The following is a 17,631-nucleotide window of genomic DNA, read 5'->3' on the forward strand; positions in this document are numbered from 1 at the left end:
AAGTGTAAAAAACAAATGTTCATCAAAGCAATTCGATAAAAGAATCAAAAGAGGCAATATATGTATAATTCTGAAGGGTACAAAAAAAGATTTGAGCGAAACTTATGAACCAAAATCTCTTCTGCATTTATACAGAACGGTGGGCAGCAGTGTGGTGCTGTGGTTTGGGCTCCAGACTCTTGATGAGGAACACAAGCTCAAATCCCAGGTGAGGACACTGTTGCTACAGCAGTGAGCAACATACTACTGTCTAGACCGATCCAGTAAATACAGCTGTATAAATGGGCACCTGCATTTGTATGCAAATCACTCTAAATAAGAGCGGTAGTCAATATGAATATTATTAATAAAAACTATTCTATTAAGTACTTCATTATTTTTAAAGAATATGGCATTTGACTATTGTTCAAGGGCTCATATATTAAAAAAAGAATTTCAAGAGGTGTACAATTCGGAATTTTAATTATTGTATGTGACCAGGATGAATATCATTAAGTTGACTCCACATTGTGGATTAAAATATGATATTTTTTAACAGGTTACAACAGAAATTAGATTTGGAAAAGCAAGCCCAGCAGGGTGGCCGACAAATGTGTTTTCTCCAGTGTGATAATTAAGAGATATACCCCACAGCTTCATCTGACTAGTCTTTCAACATAGGTGACATAAGATGAGTCAAAGTAGCCGATGACTTGCACAGCAAGCACTGATGAAAACAAGCCAACGAAAACTAAGAGACCAAGCCAATCATGACACTGGGGCTGTGGACCATAAGGCATCGTACTGAGACCTTGTTCCAGTGAGAGTAAGCACTGGAGCAAGTATCATTTTTCCTCAAAACAAAATACAAAATTAATAACAAAACCGCCTTCAGAAATAATTCTGTTAAGCACTAAAATGTTTATTTTTTCATATGGCATAATAAAAGCACAATTACATAGCATTAATTTGTTGTATAATTTGCACCTTGCAATGCCTTATGCACTTTAACTCAAACAACCCATGTTTAAATTGAGAAGTAGTTTGTTTAAACACCTGAAACATTTGAGATGCATAACATATTTGTTAGCTGATGTCAGACTTGGTAGCCAGACAAAAATGTAGAAATGTGTTTCTGCAGTTTTTATTTTATAGGTTTTGATCATGGTTACAATGCTTATGGCTATGCGCCTTTGATCAGCTAATTTCAGGTCTGACTTGCTTTTCTTGTTTTTTAGATTTTGGGAAATCCATAGCTAAAAGCTACTGAAGATGAATTGCTACCAGAATCCTGATTAAACAAAATGCTTAGTTCTGTGGTTATGTGTCTATACAGTATGTGTGAGGACATGTCATTTTCACTTGGGTATGTATCACAAGGCATGGTCAATTATGTCCTGGGGTTCCGTGGGTTGTTAACATCTCCATTTACGACTGAAAAACCTGGAATTTACTTAGGAATTTGTCCTCACAAAAATATTCACCCTGACCAATGATATCACATTTTCAGAAATTAAGAACATAAGAATAATTACAAACAACAGGACACCATGCAGCTCATGCAGACTACATGATATAAGTTAATTGACACAGATGAGCAGAAGTATGTGTTACTTGGGTGTTACACGCCGTATGTAGTGGGGCGGAGCGGTGGCTCTGTCGCTAAGGATCTGCGTCTGTGGCTGGAAGGTTACCGGTTCGTATCCCGTGGCTGGCAGAGGAATCCTACTGCGTTGGGCCCCTGAGCAAGGCCCTTCACCCCAGCTGCTCCAGGGGTGCCGTATAAATGGCTGACCCTGCGCTCTGACCCCCAGCTTCTCTCTCCCTGTCTGTCTGTCTCCTGGAGAGCAAGCTGGGGTATGTGAAAAGACAAATTCCTAATACAAGAAATTGTATAGGGCCAATAAAGTGATCTTATCTTATATGTTTCACACACACAAAAGAGCTGTGAAGATCTAGGCACGGTTGAGGTCTTTAACTTAAATTAGCCAACAAAACCCAACACGAAGACCAGAGATCTCACTATGACAGAACAGAAGGCCATTTTCAAAATGAGAGGAAAGAAATGGACCATCAGAAAAATCAAGGCTCTTGGCATTACAAGATCAACAAGTCTGGAATGTTCTTCAGAAAAAACGAAAGAACTGGAGGAGTCAAGAACAGACTGAGAACAGGACAAAAAGACAAATAAAGTGAATGACAGAAAAATATATCTACTGTTAAGTGTTAAGAAAACCCCCCACAATTTATTTTAGTGAAATCAAACGATCTCCAGAGTGTGGGGGTGCAAATCTCGAGTACCACAATCCAGAGAAGACTTCACCAAGAAAGCCTCAGAGGCTGAACTGCAAGGTGTCGGCCCCTCATCAGCAGCAGGAACAACAGAAGAGCTCGAGTGGCATTTGCAAAAATAAAAATACAGAGATGAGCCACAGGAGTTCTGGAATAAGGTCTTATGGACAGAAGAAACATCTATCAAAGTGATGGAAAGGCTAAGGAGTGGAGAACAACAGGAACAGCCAATAACCATAAGCACCCCACTTCTTCAGTAAACCATGCTGAAGGGAGTATCATGGCTTGGACATGTATACATGTATGTCTGACTCCAGGACAGGCTCACTGGTCTTTACTGGCGACTTAACTGAAGATGAATTCAGGGATAAACAGATCTTGTAAGAAGGAATGGCAGAAGACTTATTGGGCGGCAGTTCATTATGCAGCAGGACAATGTGCCGAAACATACCGCACGGGACAGAAAAAGTGGGAACTTTTTAAACTGGCCAAGTCAATCACCAGATCTGAATCCAACTGAGCATGCTTTTCATTTGTTCAGAAGGAGACTGAAGACAGGAAGCCCCACCAACAAGCAGCAACTTAAAGAGGCTGCAGTTAAAGCCTGGCAAAACATCTGGCAAAGTGCAGCAAACAGGTGTCTGGTGATGTCAATGACATTGTTCTGCAAATTTTAATGGCCGATTAGTATTTATTTGTATTTTTCAAAGGTGGGATGCCAGCTGTGAGCTGCAGGTTGATATAGCTGCTGGCTTAGTACAGCATTCCTCACACACAAATGATCCGCCTGGGACAGCCGACAGAAGGAAACCTTTCCTACGACTCCATCACAAAGGTCAACGTCAGGAGTATGCAAAACAAAACCTTGAGAAGCTGGAAAGGTTTTAGAACAAAGTGCTGTGGGCTGATGAAACAGAGACTGAACTTTCTGGCCACAACCATGGCAGATACATTTAGAAGCATTTGAAGAAAAAAACACCTTGCCACCTGTTAAGCACGGGGGTGGATCTATTTTGCTTTTGTCTGTGTGGCAGCCAGTGGCACAGGAAATATTGGAAAAAATGGATTAAACTAAAGCTAATAAGCTCATATCCTGGAGTCAGTGAAGAAACTGAAGCTGAAAAGCGGGTGGATATTTCAGCAAGACGACATTCAGAAACATACCTCAAAGCCAACCATGAGGTACTCAACAGGATGAAGGTTTTGGAATGGCCTGTATAGTCCCCAGACTTCAATATTACTGAAAATCTGTGGAGAGACCTCAAACATGCAAGACATGCAAGAAGACCTAAAAATATTTCTGAACTAGGCAAAAACCGAAAGACTTGCCTTCAGGAAGCGTTTGGGAGCTGGCGTTTCTGTCAATGGAGGCGTTACCACGTAATGATAAGAGTGCCCAAACTTTTGCACACATCATGTTCACTGTTTTACTAACCTGAATATCTACTAAACTGCAAACAGTAATTGTGCATTAAATTTAGACGGAAGATGTCAAGTTCAAGTTTGCACCACGCAGACTCTGCTTCTCCTTCTTTTCACTTGGATTCACAGAAACATACGATTTGACACCTACACAACTGTAGGTGCAAGAGGCAGAAATAACAGGAAGCGAAAATCAGGAAAGGAGTCTCTTTGGTCTAGAACAGTGGTTCCCAACCCTGATCATGGGGAACTACTGTGTTTGCAGTTTTTGTTCCAGCTGAGCTCTGAGGTACTGGTGCTAACTGATACTTTGAATTGATCTGTTTGATGGTTCAGACAGTAACTTCAGGATAAAGAAGGTTATTCCACCTTTCCTTAGATTATTAAGAGCTGGCTCCCTTTCCTCTGTCAAACAGCTCTTATCAGGTGATCGATACAAGATAAACAGACACAGGTGGCAAAGACAATTTATCCATCAAGCCCAAAAGTGTTTTCTTTCCTCATGGGAAGGTTCAGTTGGTTACATTTCTGCTAACACACCTGAATGAGGGCGATTCTGAAACGTCAGCACTGGTACAGGGTATATACCAATTTCAAACTCCACTGCAAAATACGATCCAAGTGCATTAAACGCAAAGGCATACACATTGGATTGACACAGAGGACATCTTTGGATTCTGTGTTTCAGGGACGTGTGATCACTGTGTAAACAATGTGATTGGAAATATTAATAAGGATCGGTTTGGGATGACGAATAGGAAACTCTTCTTCACAAAATCAGTTGCAGTGTCTCAAACGTGCTTCTCATTCACATGGTTAAAGCCCAAGCTCGTTTTTCAGAAGCAGGAGAACAGACTTTTAAATACACATGCGTTATAAAACTACCAAATAAGTAGACCTTGGAGGTTTGCATGTTAACAATATAAGTTATTTGTTTAGTTATCTGGGAATAAAACAGAATGTTGTTTGTTTTGACATAGAGCTTTATGAAAGGATTTTTTTTGACATATAGATATTACCCTGTTAGAAGTTAACTTACAAAATGATCCATCCCCATGGCAAAGTTTTTATATTCTGTTGCTACCTGAGCTCATGCTCTTGTCACTTTCAAATAGTTCAGTTCAGTTTTTTCAGCAGATGCACACATGAATTGAAATGCTTATTTGCATGTATGCTCTGACACAAAGACATTAAGGAATCATCAAAACACAATACAAAGAACAGCAGCTGCAACAACCATAAATAACATACAACTTAAAAAACAGGTCAGACAAGCAGTATGAGAAGAGAAGAAAGAAGCATCAGTTCATCAAAACATCAAACAGGACTTTGTATATATAATTTTCAGTATCCACGTCCTCCAGCTGGTCTAACTGATAAAGCTAAAACTGCTGAACGTATGTAAAAATGTGAGTTTCGGGTGAACTTTCCAAACCCTTTGCTACACCAACCCTAAACTAGCCCAGGTGAAAAAGAATCACCTGAATCTTCACTCTTCAATCATTCACTATGATTGATTCAACCTCGGTGTTTAAACACAAGCAGACAGCACTCAGGCCAAGTCCCCGCTGAGAGATACAGAAGTCCACGACACAACTCGGAAACCCATAAGGTAAAGGAGCATCAGCAAACCAACCATGGAGACCAAGAAGCTTTTGAAGCAGGCCCAGGCAGAAGTGGCAGAGATGCCAAGATCAGAAAGTTATTTAGCCCTTAAAGTACGGTCCAGTGAAATCAATCATTAAGAAGTGGATTGTGGATCATACAACCCTGACACTATCTAAACCAAGCTGCCCATCTAAACTGAGTGGAGAGGCAGGTGGGAAAGTGGTTAGGGATTCCCCTGTGTAGCCCTCAGTAACTTTGACAGATCAGAAACAAACTAGGTCTTAGATGGGAGTTGCTCTGCATAGTAAAGTATCCTAGTGATGGGGACTCTGTACTGTAAAAAGGCGTTGCCCTTGGGGCAAGATGTAAATGGAGGTCCTAACTCCCTGCGCTCGTTGAAAATCCCAGAGCATTTCTTGGAAAGAGTAAGGGTGTTAACCCTGGTGTCCTGGCCTTTACCCATCATGGCCTCCTAATAATTCCTGTCTGCGAACCGGCTTCATCACTCTGCTCTCCTCCCCACTGAGAGCTGGTCTGGGGAGCGGACTGGCGCATCATCCAGGTAAGGCTGCACACTGGTGGGGGTGAAGGGAATCCCCATTACCTGTAAAGCACTTTGAGTGGGGTGTCCAGAAAAGCATCGTATACAGCAAGTGTAAGGAGAGTCATGTACGTTTTGGCAAGAAGGACGCCCTTATTGAAACAGTTTCATCTTAAATCTCCTGTGCGAAACACTGCGGGCATGAGGCACAGGGCTTTACAGTCAGGCGAGAAAAACAGAACCTCCTGGTTTATATCCAAACAGTCGTGTCACGTCTGGTGCGAGCGGCACACTGTCAGCACCAGCCCAGCTCTCAGGCACGGGGACAACAGCAGCAGGTAACGAGGCAGCTGTCATCGGTGAGGGCTGAGTGGTGACACCGAGCGCAGCAGAGGCGAATTTGGGAGGGCGGATCACTGCGGGGGATTCTGCCAGGTACAGTAGGTGTAGCCTGCTTTGGTTTTTTTTAACGGGAAATTTCTACATTTTCTTCCTTTTTCTATGAAAAACTGTGCATTTAAGAAAGTTAGACACAGACAAAAAGGCCCGCTCTCATCTGTAACCTTCGTTACAATGTTCCTAAAGAGAGAAATACCCTAAAAAAAGACTTTGGGAGGATCTGGCTAACTGTTGATCAGCGTGCTTGCTGCTATAATCCCTGCACGTGCACGGGTGTAACCAGGACTAGAGGACTCTGACTTCCACCCCTCTCGCCAATGACACAGAGTGCACTAACTGGAGGAGCAGAGTATCTCTCCCTGCGGACCAATCACAGATGTCACCGTGCTGGGGGAAAGCGAGGGTGCTCTGGCCGCCACCACCTCCAGCTCAACCTCATCACCATGCCAAGACTGACTGCAGACCTCCTGTGCCAGTCTGTGCCCTTCAGATAAATAATACTGACAAGCACAGGGCATGTCTGCTCTGACCTCAATGGAAGCTGTATACAGTGTATGTTGTCCTAGGAATGGGTGCCAGCAATAATATCAATAATATCAATAATAATAATAATAATAATAATAATAATAATAATAATATCACAGACAAATAAGTCTCTCTTTTGGCATGTATTTTAAGTATTGAAATTATTATTACTTCCGCTGGAGTTAATGTTGGTATTGACAACACCTGACCTGACCAGCGCGTGACCCACAACACGCACGACCTCCTTTGCCGTTATTGGCAACGCGTCGGAAGCAGAACACGAGATGTTGTTGCGGACGAAACCGGGACAAATCTCATTCTGCCCCCTCTGATATTCCGTGGCGCGGCGAAGGAGTGTGTGGTTTCTGCGGGCCGCCCAGCCCTGCGCCGGGAGAGCGGGCCTGGCGCGCTCACCGATGGCCTTCGTGTAATGCCGCGCTCCCAGCAGGAGCTCGGGGGCTCTGTACCAGAACGTCACCACCACTGGGTCCAGGTCCGCCAGGGGCTTGAGCGGGGAGTTGAAAAGCCTTGCAAAGCCCATGTCAGCTGCACGCAGAAACAAGAACAAAGGAATCAGCCTTAGACCAAACGTACACAAGACATTTTAACGTAGATGCTGGTCATCAGCAGGGCATGGCAAAATTAAACTGTGTAAGTATAAAATAATCAAACACAGGGCTGTACACCTGTAAAACAATTTGACAACTCAAATCTATTTTGCCATTATATGACATTTTGCTAAATCCCATGTTTGTTTTAGTTAACATGATGTCTTGGTAATGTTAAAGACAGAAAAGAACAATTCATACAGATCAATGTGTAACAGCTATTGTTTATGCATTCGCTTTCACAACATTCCCTGGTTACTTCCACTGTCGGGTTTCTGTGTATTGTTTATAACCTCACTTCCAGGGGCAGTCCATTTACTTTCTGTGCCTTCACACACACACACTCTCTCCCTGCCCTGAAAGCATGCCTTTCTACACTGTCAGGCCCCACGTCAGGCACAGAGCTCGGCTCACATCTCCATAGCGCCGTAAATCAAAACAAAGGCAGTAAAATAAACTCATAAACCAGACATCCAGCACAGCCAGGTCAGAACAAGCTGCACTGACCAGATTTTGAGGGCTTTTGCTGATAAAACAAAAATTAAAGATTAACTTTAAACCTGTTTGCTCTGGTGAAGATTTGTCTCCCCCCTGCCTTAAACATTTAAACAGGAATTCATTTTTCCAGAGTGAAAAAGGTTTGCTCCCTTAATCCTTCACGGGTGCACAGTATCCACCAGCAGGGGTCTTGCACCATGGCACTTTTGTAAAAGTCGTGTTTTAAAACTTAATTAAAAATTAATTTGGGCAGTGACACCCAAAAAAACAAGGGTGTAACCTAACTCAGATAAGTAATGTGACCTTCAGTGTTGGCAACCTTTTGCAAAACACTGCTTCATAAGCACAAGAACGATTGAATATCTTCCACAGGATACTGCACACCATGAAACACTTACAAATTCCTAACCCATGTTCATCAAAAGCAATACGAGTGAAGAGGCTGTTTGACAATAAAATGGAAACTCTCTCAACATTATCTGAACTAGCATTCACGTCCTGTGCTGTAACTCGGCTCCAGGTCTTGATTGCATATTCTTGGCAGGGCCTGGGGACAGGTTTGCCAGCTGGTTTAATACCTTCTAACTGCACAGTCACTGCCAGGAAGCCGCGATAATCTCGCTACAAAATACTCTGACACGGTAAACATGGTATAATAACTCAGGCCGGAGCCGCGGAGTTAGTCAAGGACTGCAAGGTCACCTGAATGGTGTTAAGTGCGATGTTACACACGACACGGTCTAACCTCGCTCTAACAGCAGTGTGACCAGGAGGCCGCGAGGAATCTAAGGGGCAGTGGATGTGTCTGGTGCCAGGAGGTGCCTCTATACGTGCAGGTCTGCGAGAGTCCTGAACACGCTACCCGGGGACATGCCGAGACTGACTTCCTTCCAGAAAAGGCTGGAGACGATTCTCAGATCAGTTCCCCAAACGAGCTTGATTGGCAAATGTCCTCAAAACGTTCTTCCCGAGGAGACCTGTAAGCCGGTTCCGAGCGACGTTGTGGCACAGTATCTGCTGGATTTTCATTAGCCACTTGTTTGTGCTTTGAGCGGAGGTTACACAGGGCAAAGGGGGAAACTCATCTTGCTTTACTTACCGATTTTCACTCTTCCTCTCTCTGGCCCCTCGCCCATTACCAGGATGTTGGCTGGCTTCTGAAAGGGCAAGAAGAAGGTGTCTTAGACACTGAGAGTTTCTCTCCCAGAAGCAGCCAGTCCCCCAGCTTGCTCACTGCGCAGCACATTCCCGGCACACAGACACACTCCATTTACATCCTGAGGACAATTGTTTTTGCACTGCACACCGTGTGAGACACGGTGAGAGATTAACTTGTAGTTTTACATTCTTCCAAAGTCTGAATACAGTAAGCAGAGACAAAGAAGTGTGGATATTCCAAAAGGCAGGGGAAAAAAAATGTTTTTTCTATTTATGAGAATGACAACCATTTGATTTCAGCTGAAGGACAAGAGGCCCCTAAAAATGAACACTTCGTCCACTTCCACACAGGCCTGTGTTACGGAGGCATGAACACAACATGTGCAGCCTGCTTTGGTCCACATCTTGCAGAGCTGGCCGATGAGGAAAGGTCACATGCAGGTGACCCCAGGGCCACCGGCAGCCCAGAGTCGTTTGTGCTCACCCAGAAGAGGGTACATACTGTGCCAAGGGCTGACGCAGAACTTAATGGTGCAGCTCAACAAAGCACAGACATTTATACCGTATATTAAAATAGTAATTTATCACAATGGTTACTACAGAATGAGGGCAAATACTCTCTTTTCTTCTGCTGCTCCACAGCCTCTCCCATTCTTGATGTTACAACAGAAGTGAACCACTGAATTGGATTACAGCTGAAGACAACACAAACATTTAGCCCGGGAATAAGACAGAAAACAGTCACTGATTTTTTTTAATGTAATCTCAGCCTGAAATGCCATCCTTTATGAACTGAAACCATCAAATGAGGTATAATGGCTCAAATAAACATTATATGCCAGATGTACAGATAATGACTAGATTATCTGTGTGTCAAATGTCTCATGTAGCAGTGATCTTAAAGTGACACTTCCTAAGAAGTGAGAAAAGCTATGGTGGCAGAATGTCATGTAGGTGAGCACTGTCTCGCAGCTCTTGAGTGCTGGGTTCAATATTGGGAAACCTTCTGTATCGAGTTTGCATGTTCAACACGGGGTTTTCCCCTGGAGTTAGTTTCCTCCCAGTCAGATGACAAACTAAGAATGACAAAGTTTCCAGCTACACGAAGATTGATCCATTGTGTCAGATTGCTTTCTTATGAATTGGCCTATCTTTACATTAATAAGCTTCAGCCCTGCCTGGAATCAGACATATAATAGCAAGTTGTTAAGTCTGCCCTCTGTACGTTTTCTCTCCCTCTCTGCTGGCCCTTTCCTGGGAAAGACAGCCCTGCTCTGTTCAATTGGGTTGATATAATTATCCCTGCCTACAGCTGTACTCTGTTGCTGGGCTGTCAGTCACCAGTCTGGCTCAGCGACTGACCACCCTGGTTTCCTGGATGAGCCACAACAGGTCCTTCCTACAGACACCTCCCAGGGACATCGCAGGTGCACGACCACAGAGAGTCAGGACCTCGGTTTAACATCTTATCTGGAAGATGGAGCCTTTGTTTTTACAGTATAGTGTCCCCATCACTATACTGGGGCATTAGGACACACACAGACTGCAGGGTGAGCGCCCCCTACTAGCCCCATTAACACCTCTTCCAGCAGCAGCCTTAGGTTTTCCCAGGAATCTCCGATCCAGGTACTGACCAGGCTCACACTGCGGAGCTTCAATGGGCAGCCAGCTGTCAGCTTCAGGGTGATATACTGTAGTTGTAGTCAATTTGTATACTGTCCAATGTGTAAAATAATCAATACAGCTCTGAAATTCAGAGAGAGAGAGACCCTAAGGCATATGGCAACAAATATTTAAAGAACATTTGGAAGGAGACTGTCAATGTAATCCTGGATTTATGGAACGCTGTCCAGTGACAGTCAGGATGCACAAAAGATTTTTACCAAGGACATGAAAATTAGTTTCAGTCTATTTACGGTACATACCTTTCCCCCCACATACTGAGCACTGAGGATTAATAGTGCCACTCTGCACTGAAAAAACTCAACAATGCAAAATGTAGGAGACTCTGGCCTTCTTCCATTTCAGGACACTCCCTGTCAGACACCGTGTTCTGTCTGTGATCCCGCATGTCGCCTCCTACTCATCTTCCTCTCGGAGCAGGGACTGTTACTATGGGAACGGCCCTACTAACGAGCTGCATGATGCAAATGTACGAGGCACCAGGCTTTACTGCGCTTCAGAGAGTCTGCTCTTGCAGGTGGTGCAGCGCACACAAACGTGGTGCCCGAGCCTTGGTGAGCAGAGGAGTCTTTCATGGGAAAAAAAGGGGGGAGCCTACAGTCAGGAATGAAAGTTTTCCTTCGGGTGATTCGTGGGATTTTCTCCCTAATTCAGTGTGATACAGAGGTGCTGTACATTGAACACCTGAATGGACATCAGGTTTTGTGCAGCTGAGGTTTTTAAGCCACGAGTATTAACACCCGACAGGCTGTCAGTAAGAAAGCCAAAGAACCAACAGGCGAACGCAGCTCACTCTTAATACAACAGCTTCGAGACTAAACCGGGGTACTGTGGGAATAGCCAGGAACTGCTGTTGGTGTCCTGAGCTCCTGCAAAATGAACTTCTCAGACAGTGAATTTCAGAAGTTAGACAAAAAATGCATTCTTCAGAGCTGAAACACTGACAATGAGTTTTAAAAAGCTTGCAATATTTTAGGAACTCCCACCCTCCTTGCTAAGAGACCTTAAATAGTGTATATATATAAAAAATTCAATGGATGGTTTGAATAAGAATAGAAACAATTGTGGTAAAATTGCACTATCACTTAATGCCACCTAATAACATCACTTCCCTTTTCCCTTTCCATGTTTCTAATGATGTCTTCCACATTGATACATCTATAGTTCACTTCAGTATTGTTGGAGAAATTTCTTTTCAAACATTATCCATTGCTTTTCTAAACTGGGGGAAATGCCTTTTACCAGCGAATGCCTGTCTGATGTCAGTAGAGCCAGTAATTGTGCACAAACTACGTGAAAAAGTTCTAACTGTTAAATAATATTCCCCCCCCCATTAACTTTAAAAAGTAATGCCTTATACATGTAACTTGCAGCTGTAATGGACTGCCTTTTAAAGTAACTTTCCCCGACACTGTCCGTTCTCGCACGCTGCCGGGCTGTGCCCTTCTGACAGACGAGTTAGGATCCTGGTGGATGCTGCCGTGCTTCAGTCGGCTATAGCACCTCATAAAATCCGGGCTGGGCTGTGCTGTCACCCTCGGGTCATTCATGATGTGCCATGCGGTCTACCCCCCCCCCCCCCCCCCCGAACACCCTGCCTCAGCCCCCTCAAGAGGAGCACGTTCCCCGAGCGTCATGTGAGCTTTCATCTGCTCTGAGCTCAGAGGAGCAGGCGAGTTACTACAGAGCACACGGGATGCCAAGGAGGTCGGGGTTTGTTACATAACAGCATCAGCGGACCCACAGGCCGCTTGGAACAGCGTGTGTAAGAGAAAACTGGTAGAACACTGACACGCCGATACCAGTGGCCGGCTCGGCCCTTTGTTGGCAAAATCGCCCACAATGACAGCGAGCCCAGAGGTGCTGGGGGCCGGCCCTCCCCCTCGCTCCACAGGCCGGCCTGCCGGAGCCGGTCGATGGCGTATCCCCCCACTCAGCACGGGCAGCCCGGGCCGCTGGCACCGCTGGCTCCGCCGTCGCCCGCGCGCCAGTCACGTGCTCTCATCCCGCCCGGCCGCAGTGGCCGCGGCGCACAGAAGAGACGACCTACTTCCCCACGTTGACTGAAGGCCGCCGCTCCGCCTTCGCGCAGAACAATCAGTCCAGCCCTGCAGACATGACAAGCAGCACTGCGGCCTTCAGGCCTACACATCCGAAACAGCGCCGCACGCGAGAAAGAAACGACAGGACGTGTCACCGAGAACCAGCCGATGCTTCTGCCGATCAACTTCTAAGCAAAAACTATTCTTTCCAGGATTTAAAAGGAGCCGGTTTTTCTATCTGCGCTCTGTTTTGTGGAAAGATGGAAGATATTCCGTTTGGAGAGAACAAACCTCCTTAACCAACCTCTGTTCAGTGGCACTGAGAACGCCCTTGCAAAGCGTGTTCAAGTTTCAAGTTTCAAGTTTATTGTCATTACACTCATATACATGGTATATGGTATAACGAAATGCTATTTAGCTGGCTCTCGGACATAAGTAGTACAAAGAGAATATCTGATGTCTGATGAATATCTGATGTCCAGTCATGATTTTCACCAGCAGGGAGCAGGGACTCCTTATTCCTCTTATGACATATGAATGATCCCCTCTGTGCCTGGATGAATGCAAGCTGTTTCCTCTTTAGTGAAATGGCCTATCCAGAGTGGCAAAATATGTGATAATGATATTCGTAGGCATGGCCTTCCTGTTCCAGACCTGCCCTAATTCACTTACACCTGACTGATCGACTTGCATGACACAGGAAGCCACAAGTGCACAGCTGGTTTTATGCAACAAAAGCACCGATAGGAATATTTTCAAATAATGAACCTGTGGTGGCGGTTGTTCAACATCCTACTTTTTTTTCCGCAATCCCCAGAATTGCACACACGACACCATAAGAAATACACAGACCGAACCTGTTGGGGAAGGTAATCACTTTGAACACAAGAAGAGAGAAAAAGAACACACACTCAGAAATCACAGTATAGAACAAAAACAGTATAGATAGCAGAACTGGCTCAATGCACACACTACACTCCAAAATAAATTATCAGCATTTTGGCAACAAACCTTCTTCAGGACAAGCTGATAAAGGCTTGTTTCCCCAAATGCGGAAAATTAATTACATTTATTTTGGAGTATAAAGTGCATGTTCAGCTGACCCTTCTAATTAAGTCACTTTGAATGACCTTCCAAACATAAAAGGCAAGCTTAAAAAGAGAAAGTACACATTTCAGAGGCCCTTTGACTTACATGTGAAACTCATACAGAGCCACAATCGCAGGAAGAGAAGGCAGAATGTTTACAATAAAGGAACCTTGATAAATGATCAGATCTGTTTAACAAAAATCAGGCCGGGTATTGAAAGGGCTATTCAAGGCAGGAAGGGAAAGGATTATGATAAGACATCACGGCAACCAGCTAAAAACAACAAATTACTTTGAGACGACGTTTTAAAAAGCACAATAAACTAATGTCCCAATGCTAAAAGCCTCCTTTCTTTTTGAGACCAATATTCCAAATAAAGTATGATTCTACTAGTCTAAAGAAGTTTTATGTGTTAGATAGCCTTTCATTAAAAACAATGTTTTGGGAGTTATTGAAACATTGCTGATATTAACGCATATTCAGATCACGAACAGGCAAAACATATTTTTAGGTAATATCCATTGTTTAAATGTGTAAGTGCACATTGTTCCGATTTCTTGGCGACCTCATGAAAGGTCTTTTCATTGACTACAGGTTGACACAAAATGTTCTGATCACATATCTATAGTATGTGCGCTTAAACTTTAAGACCTGACTTGCTCTGGAGGTGAAGCTTCGCTGGTTTTCTGCTCGGGACAGGGCATGAATCCCAGACTAAACTGGCAAGACAGTTCAAAGGCATCAGTGCCTTCCTCATCCTCTTTTTTCTCTGCAGGGGTCCCAGGCCCCTGCCTGCTGACATTACTAATGACCCCAGGGGTCACCACAATCTGCTTTAATTGACAAGCATCTGTTTTACACTCCATCCATCCATTTCTCACTGCTTCATCCAATTCAGGGTCGTGGGGGAGCCGGAGCCTATCCTGGCAAACAACGTGCACCAGACAGGGTACACCGTGGACAGGACGCCAGTCCATCACAGGGCACACACACAGACACCAGGGCCAGTTTCCCCAGAAGCCAATTAAACTACCTGCATATTTTTGGACTGTAGGAAGAAACTGGAGCACCTGGAGATAACCCATGGGAACACAGGAAGAACATGCAAACTCCACACAGACAGCACCCCCGGCCTGGAACTGAACCCGTCTTGACACTGCTTTTTCATATTTTTCATTCGTACCCTCAACCCTTCAAGACTTCAGAGCATGAGACTCACATCACCCGCATACCAGAAGAAATGTCAGCAGCATCTGCCAAAAGACTGTCTTCATAAATAATATTTTATGACGGTAGCTAAAGAACATTTACTGGTTAATTCAGATCACCAGTATTTATTTCTTCAAACATTGGTCACACATTTTGTCCACATTGGTCTCAAGAACACGCTTGTTCCTTTTCTGGCTTACAGAATGCAATGGGGTTTCTCTTGCTGGAATAACCTAACACCAACAACCTGAGGCCTTGAAAACGCTAACACTCCTGAGTCAGCTGTCTGTGGGCCTCATCGCCGCATGGTCAGAGTGGCCGCCCTGAGTGGACAGATACCACACGGGTTGTGTAACAGGCCTCAGCCGACATCTGAAAGATCTTATGTATCAGCACCCATAATTATAACTCCAGTTGCATAACCTGAAAATGCGTACCATGCACATTTGTTTCTTAATCTGGAAGATATTGTTACAAATATAGGGGCTAAGAAACTGAAATACTGGGTAGGATAATTAATAATTAAGATAATTAATCATGACACCCCAAATTGTACAAGACATGCCAAAATGTGCCAGAGTGACTGGTATAGTTAGAGGCACACCGGTTCTTTTTCTGTCACAACTCTGGCGATAGAGTAATACATGAGACAGACTGGGAGAAACAAATATTTATTAACAATGACAATGCCACAGACTAAGTAATGCACATCATACAACAAACAAAACGCTGGTTATCCTACTCACAAACAAGGCAACTAAGAGGCCTACTTTCCTGACTAACCAAAAAAAAAACTCTTATAACAATGTCTAACCCACAAACAAGAGAGATAAAACTACATCTGAAATTGAACAGAATACACCCAAGAGCTAAATCTCTCTTACTATAAATGGATATAAGATAAGTGGACGCGCCAAAGTTTTTGGGGGACCCTATCTTGTGAAATGCATTACTAACCTGGAGAGGGTGTCTTTAAAATGGCATTTCTAAAGAAAATCGGCGTGTCCTAAAATCACAGAAGGCGAGCGCTCTTAAACAAGGTTCCAGGGCTTAGCGAGAATCTGGTCTTTAAGGCCGATCTGATCACAGTCCTCTCACCCGGCACACACTTCTGTTTCTTCCTCACTCGTCCTGCCTCTTTTTGGCTCTCTGCTTCTGCCTACCTGTCTGTCTTTTTCCTGTGTTTCTGGACTGATGAGTCTGAATGATTTACCGAGGAGTTCCTTTACTAGGGTAAACCAGAAGATTACTTCTGATCAACGTCTCTCAGCAAACATCTCAGTCTCTCCACGGTTTCTGGATCCTGACACGCTGCCATAGCCGTAACACCACTGCAAAGATCTGTGACTTTTAAACCGCCGAACATACCCCCTTCTGACTGTTAATTAAGAAACTTTTTTGCGAGCCAAAAAGAAGCAGAAAACAAAAGTAAAGACTGACATGGAAAAAAAATCTCTACAGGGGCAGGACAGCCCACAGAAATATTAAATCTCAGTAGAATAACCTTTTAATTCTGTTAAATTTAATTACAGATACTTCACTCATCCCCCAGAGGGTGAATTTAAACAGCGAGCGATGCAAAACACAACACAGAACAGATACAACAACATTAGTATTTTATTAGTTATAAAAACAGCACTCAGACCATTAAAATGATTGAGAGTGACAGGCTGTACTATTAAATAGTTACTATTTATAATATTAAATAGTTATTATTATTATTACTATTACAGTACGTACACGCACATTTGTAGAGGGGGCTCTGTGCAACAGACGTGATATTGATAAAACATCTTTATTTCATTGTTTGCAAACCTGATTGACTTGTGAAAATGTCTTCCTCAGGGCAAAGCTTCAAAATGCATTCAAACTACTATGATTATGCAAATAATAAAATTGCAGGGGAATGCTAGAGTGATTGGTACAAACAACCCCTTTTCAACTTTTTTCAACTGCATTTTTCAGTTCCAACTCCCTTTCTTATTTTGATTTAGATTTTTTCTCAAAAAAGGATTTTCTTGAGGATTGATTGTCAAAAATGTATCTGTGCTTCTATATGCACCTTAACCATTCTCAAGCATGACCAGCGCCACAGGTTTTAATACAGGAACTCTTTCAGATATCTGTATGCTCAGACAGCACGAGCTGTTGACGCTTCTGCACGAAAAAGAAACAACAAATGACAGGATCCGAAAACAAGAACGCTGAGAAGTAAGCAATGTGGCTCACTTTTTCACCTGAGGTGGTAATAAGGGCTTTAAGGGGAGGAACATTATTTGAAACTATGAAGGAAAACGGTGAAAGGTGGTTAACTCATGGCTTTGTTTGTTAAGGCCCAAAATACTTTGGGCACTATTTTATCTCCTTCCTGTTGATAACTTCAGGGAGGATAACTTGACAGCGACACGGCCACCGCTTTTCACCAGAGGGCTATCAGTAAAGGCGTTACCACGGTGACACTAATGTCACCTTTTTCAGATCCAAACTGACCAAAGGCAGCACAACTATAAAATCTAATCCTAATCCATAAACTGCTCCCAGAGACTGTACGCATTTCATATACATGTATACTGATTGT

At 43.7% G+C, this 17,631-nt stretch overlaps 1 protein-coding gene across 4 annotated transcripts in view; it reads right to left on the minus strand.

Moving 5' to 3' along the window:
* Positions 1–17,631, minus strand: part of cdk19 (cyclin dependent kinase 19) — a 74,306-nt gene that overhangs the window by 26,523 nt on the left and 30,152 nt on the right. For all 4 annotated transcript variants that reach the window (XM_015354017.2, XM_015354024.2, XM_006626173.3 and 1 more), the window contains 2 exons: positions 8,972–9,029; positions 7,181–7,312 (listed from right to left, as the gene is read on the minus strand). In XM_015354017.2, the coding sequence (XP_015209503.1) occupies positions 7,181–7,312; positions 8,972–9,029 (190 nt within the window). The remainder of the gene's footprint in view (positions 1–7,180; positions 7,313–8,971; positions 9,030–17,631) is intronic.

Source organism: Lepisosteus oculatus, chromosome 2 (assembly GCF_040954835.1).
Source record: "Lepisosteus oculatus isolate fLepOcu1 chromosome 2, fLepOcu1.hap2, whole genome shotgun sequence".
In the NCBI taxonomy this organism is placed as follows: domain Eukaryota; kingdom Metazoa; phylum Chordata; class Actinopteri; order Semionotiformes; family Lepisosteidae; genus Lepisosteus; species Lepisosteus oculatus.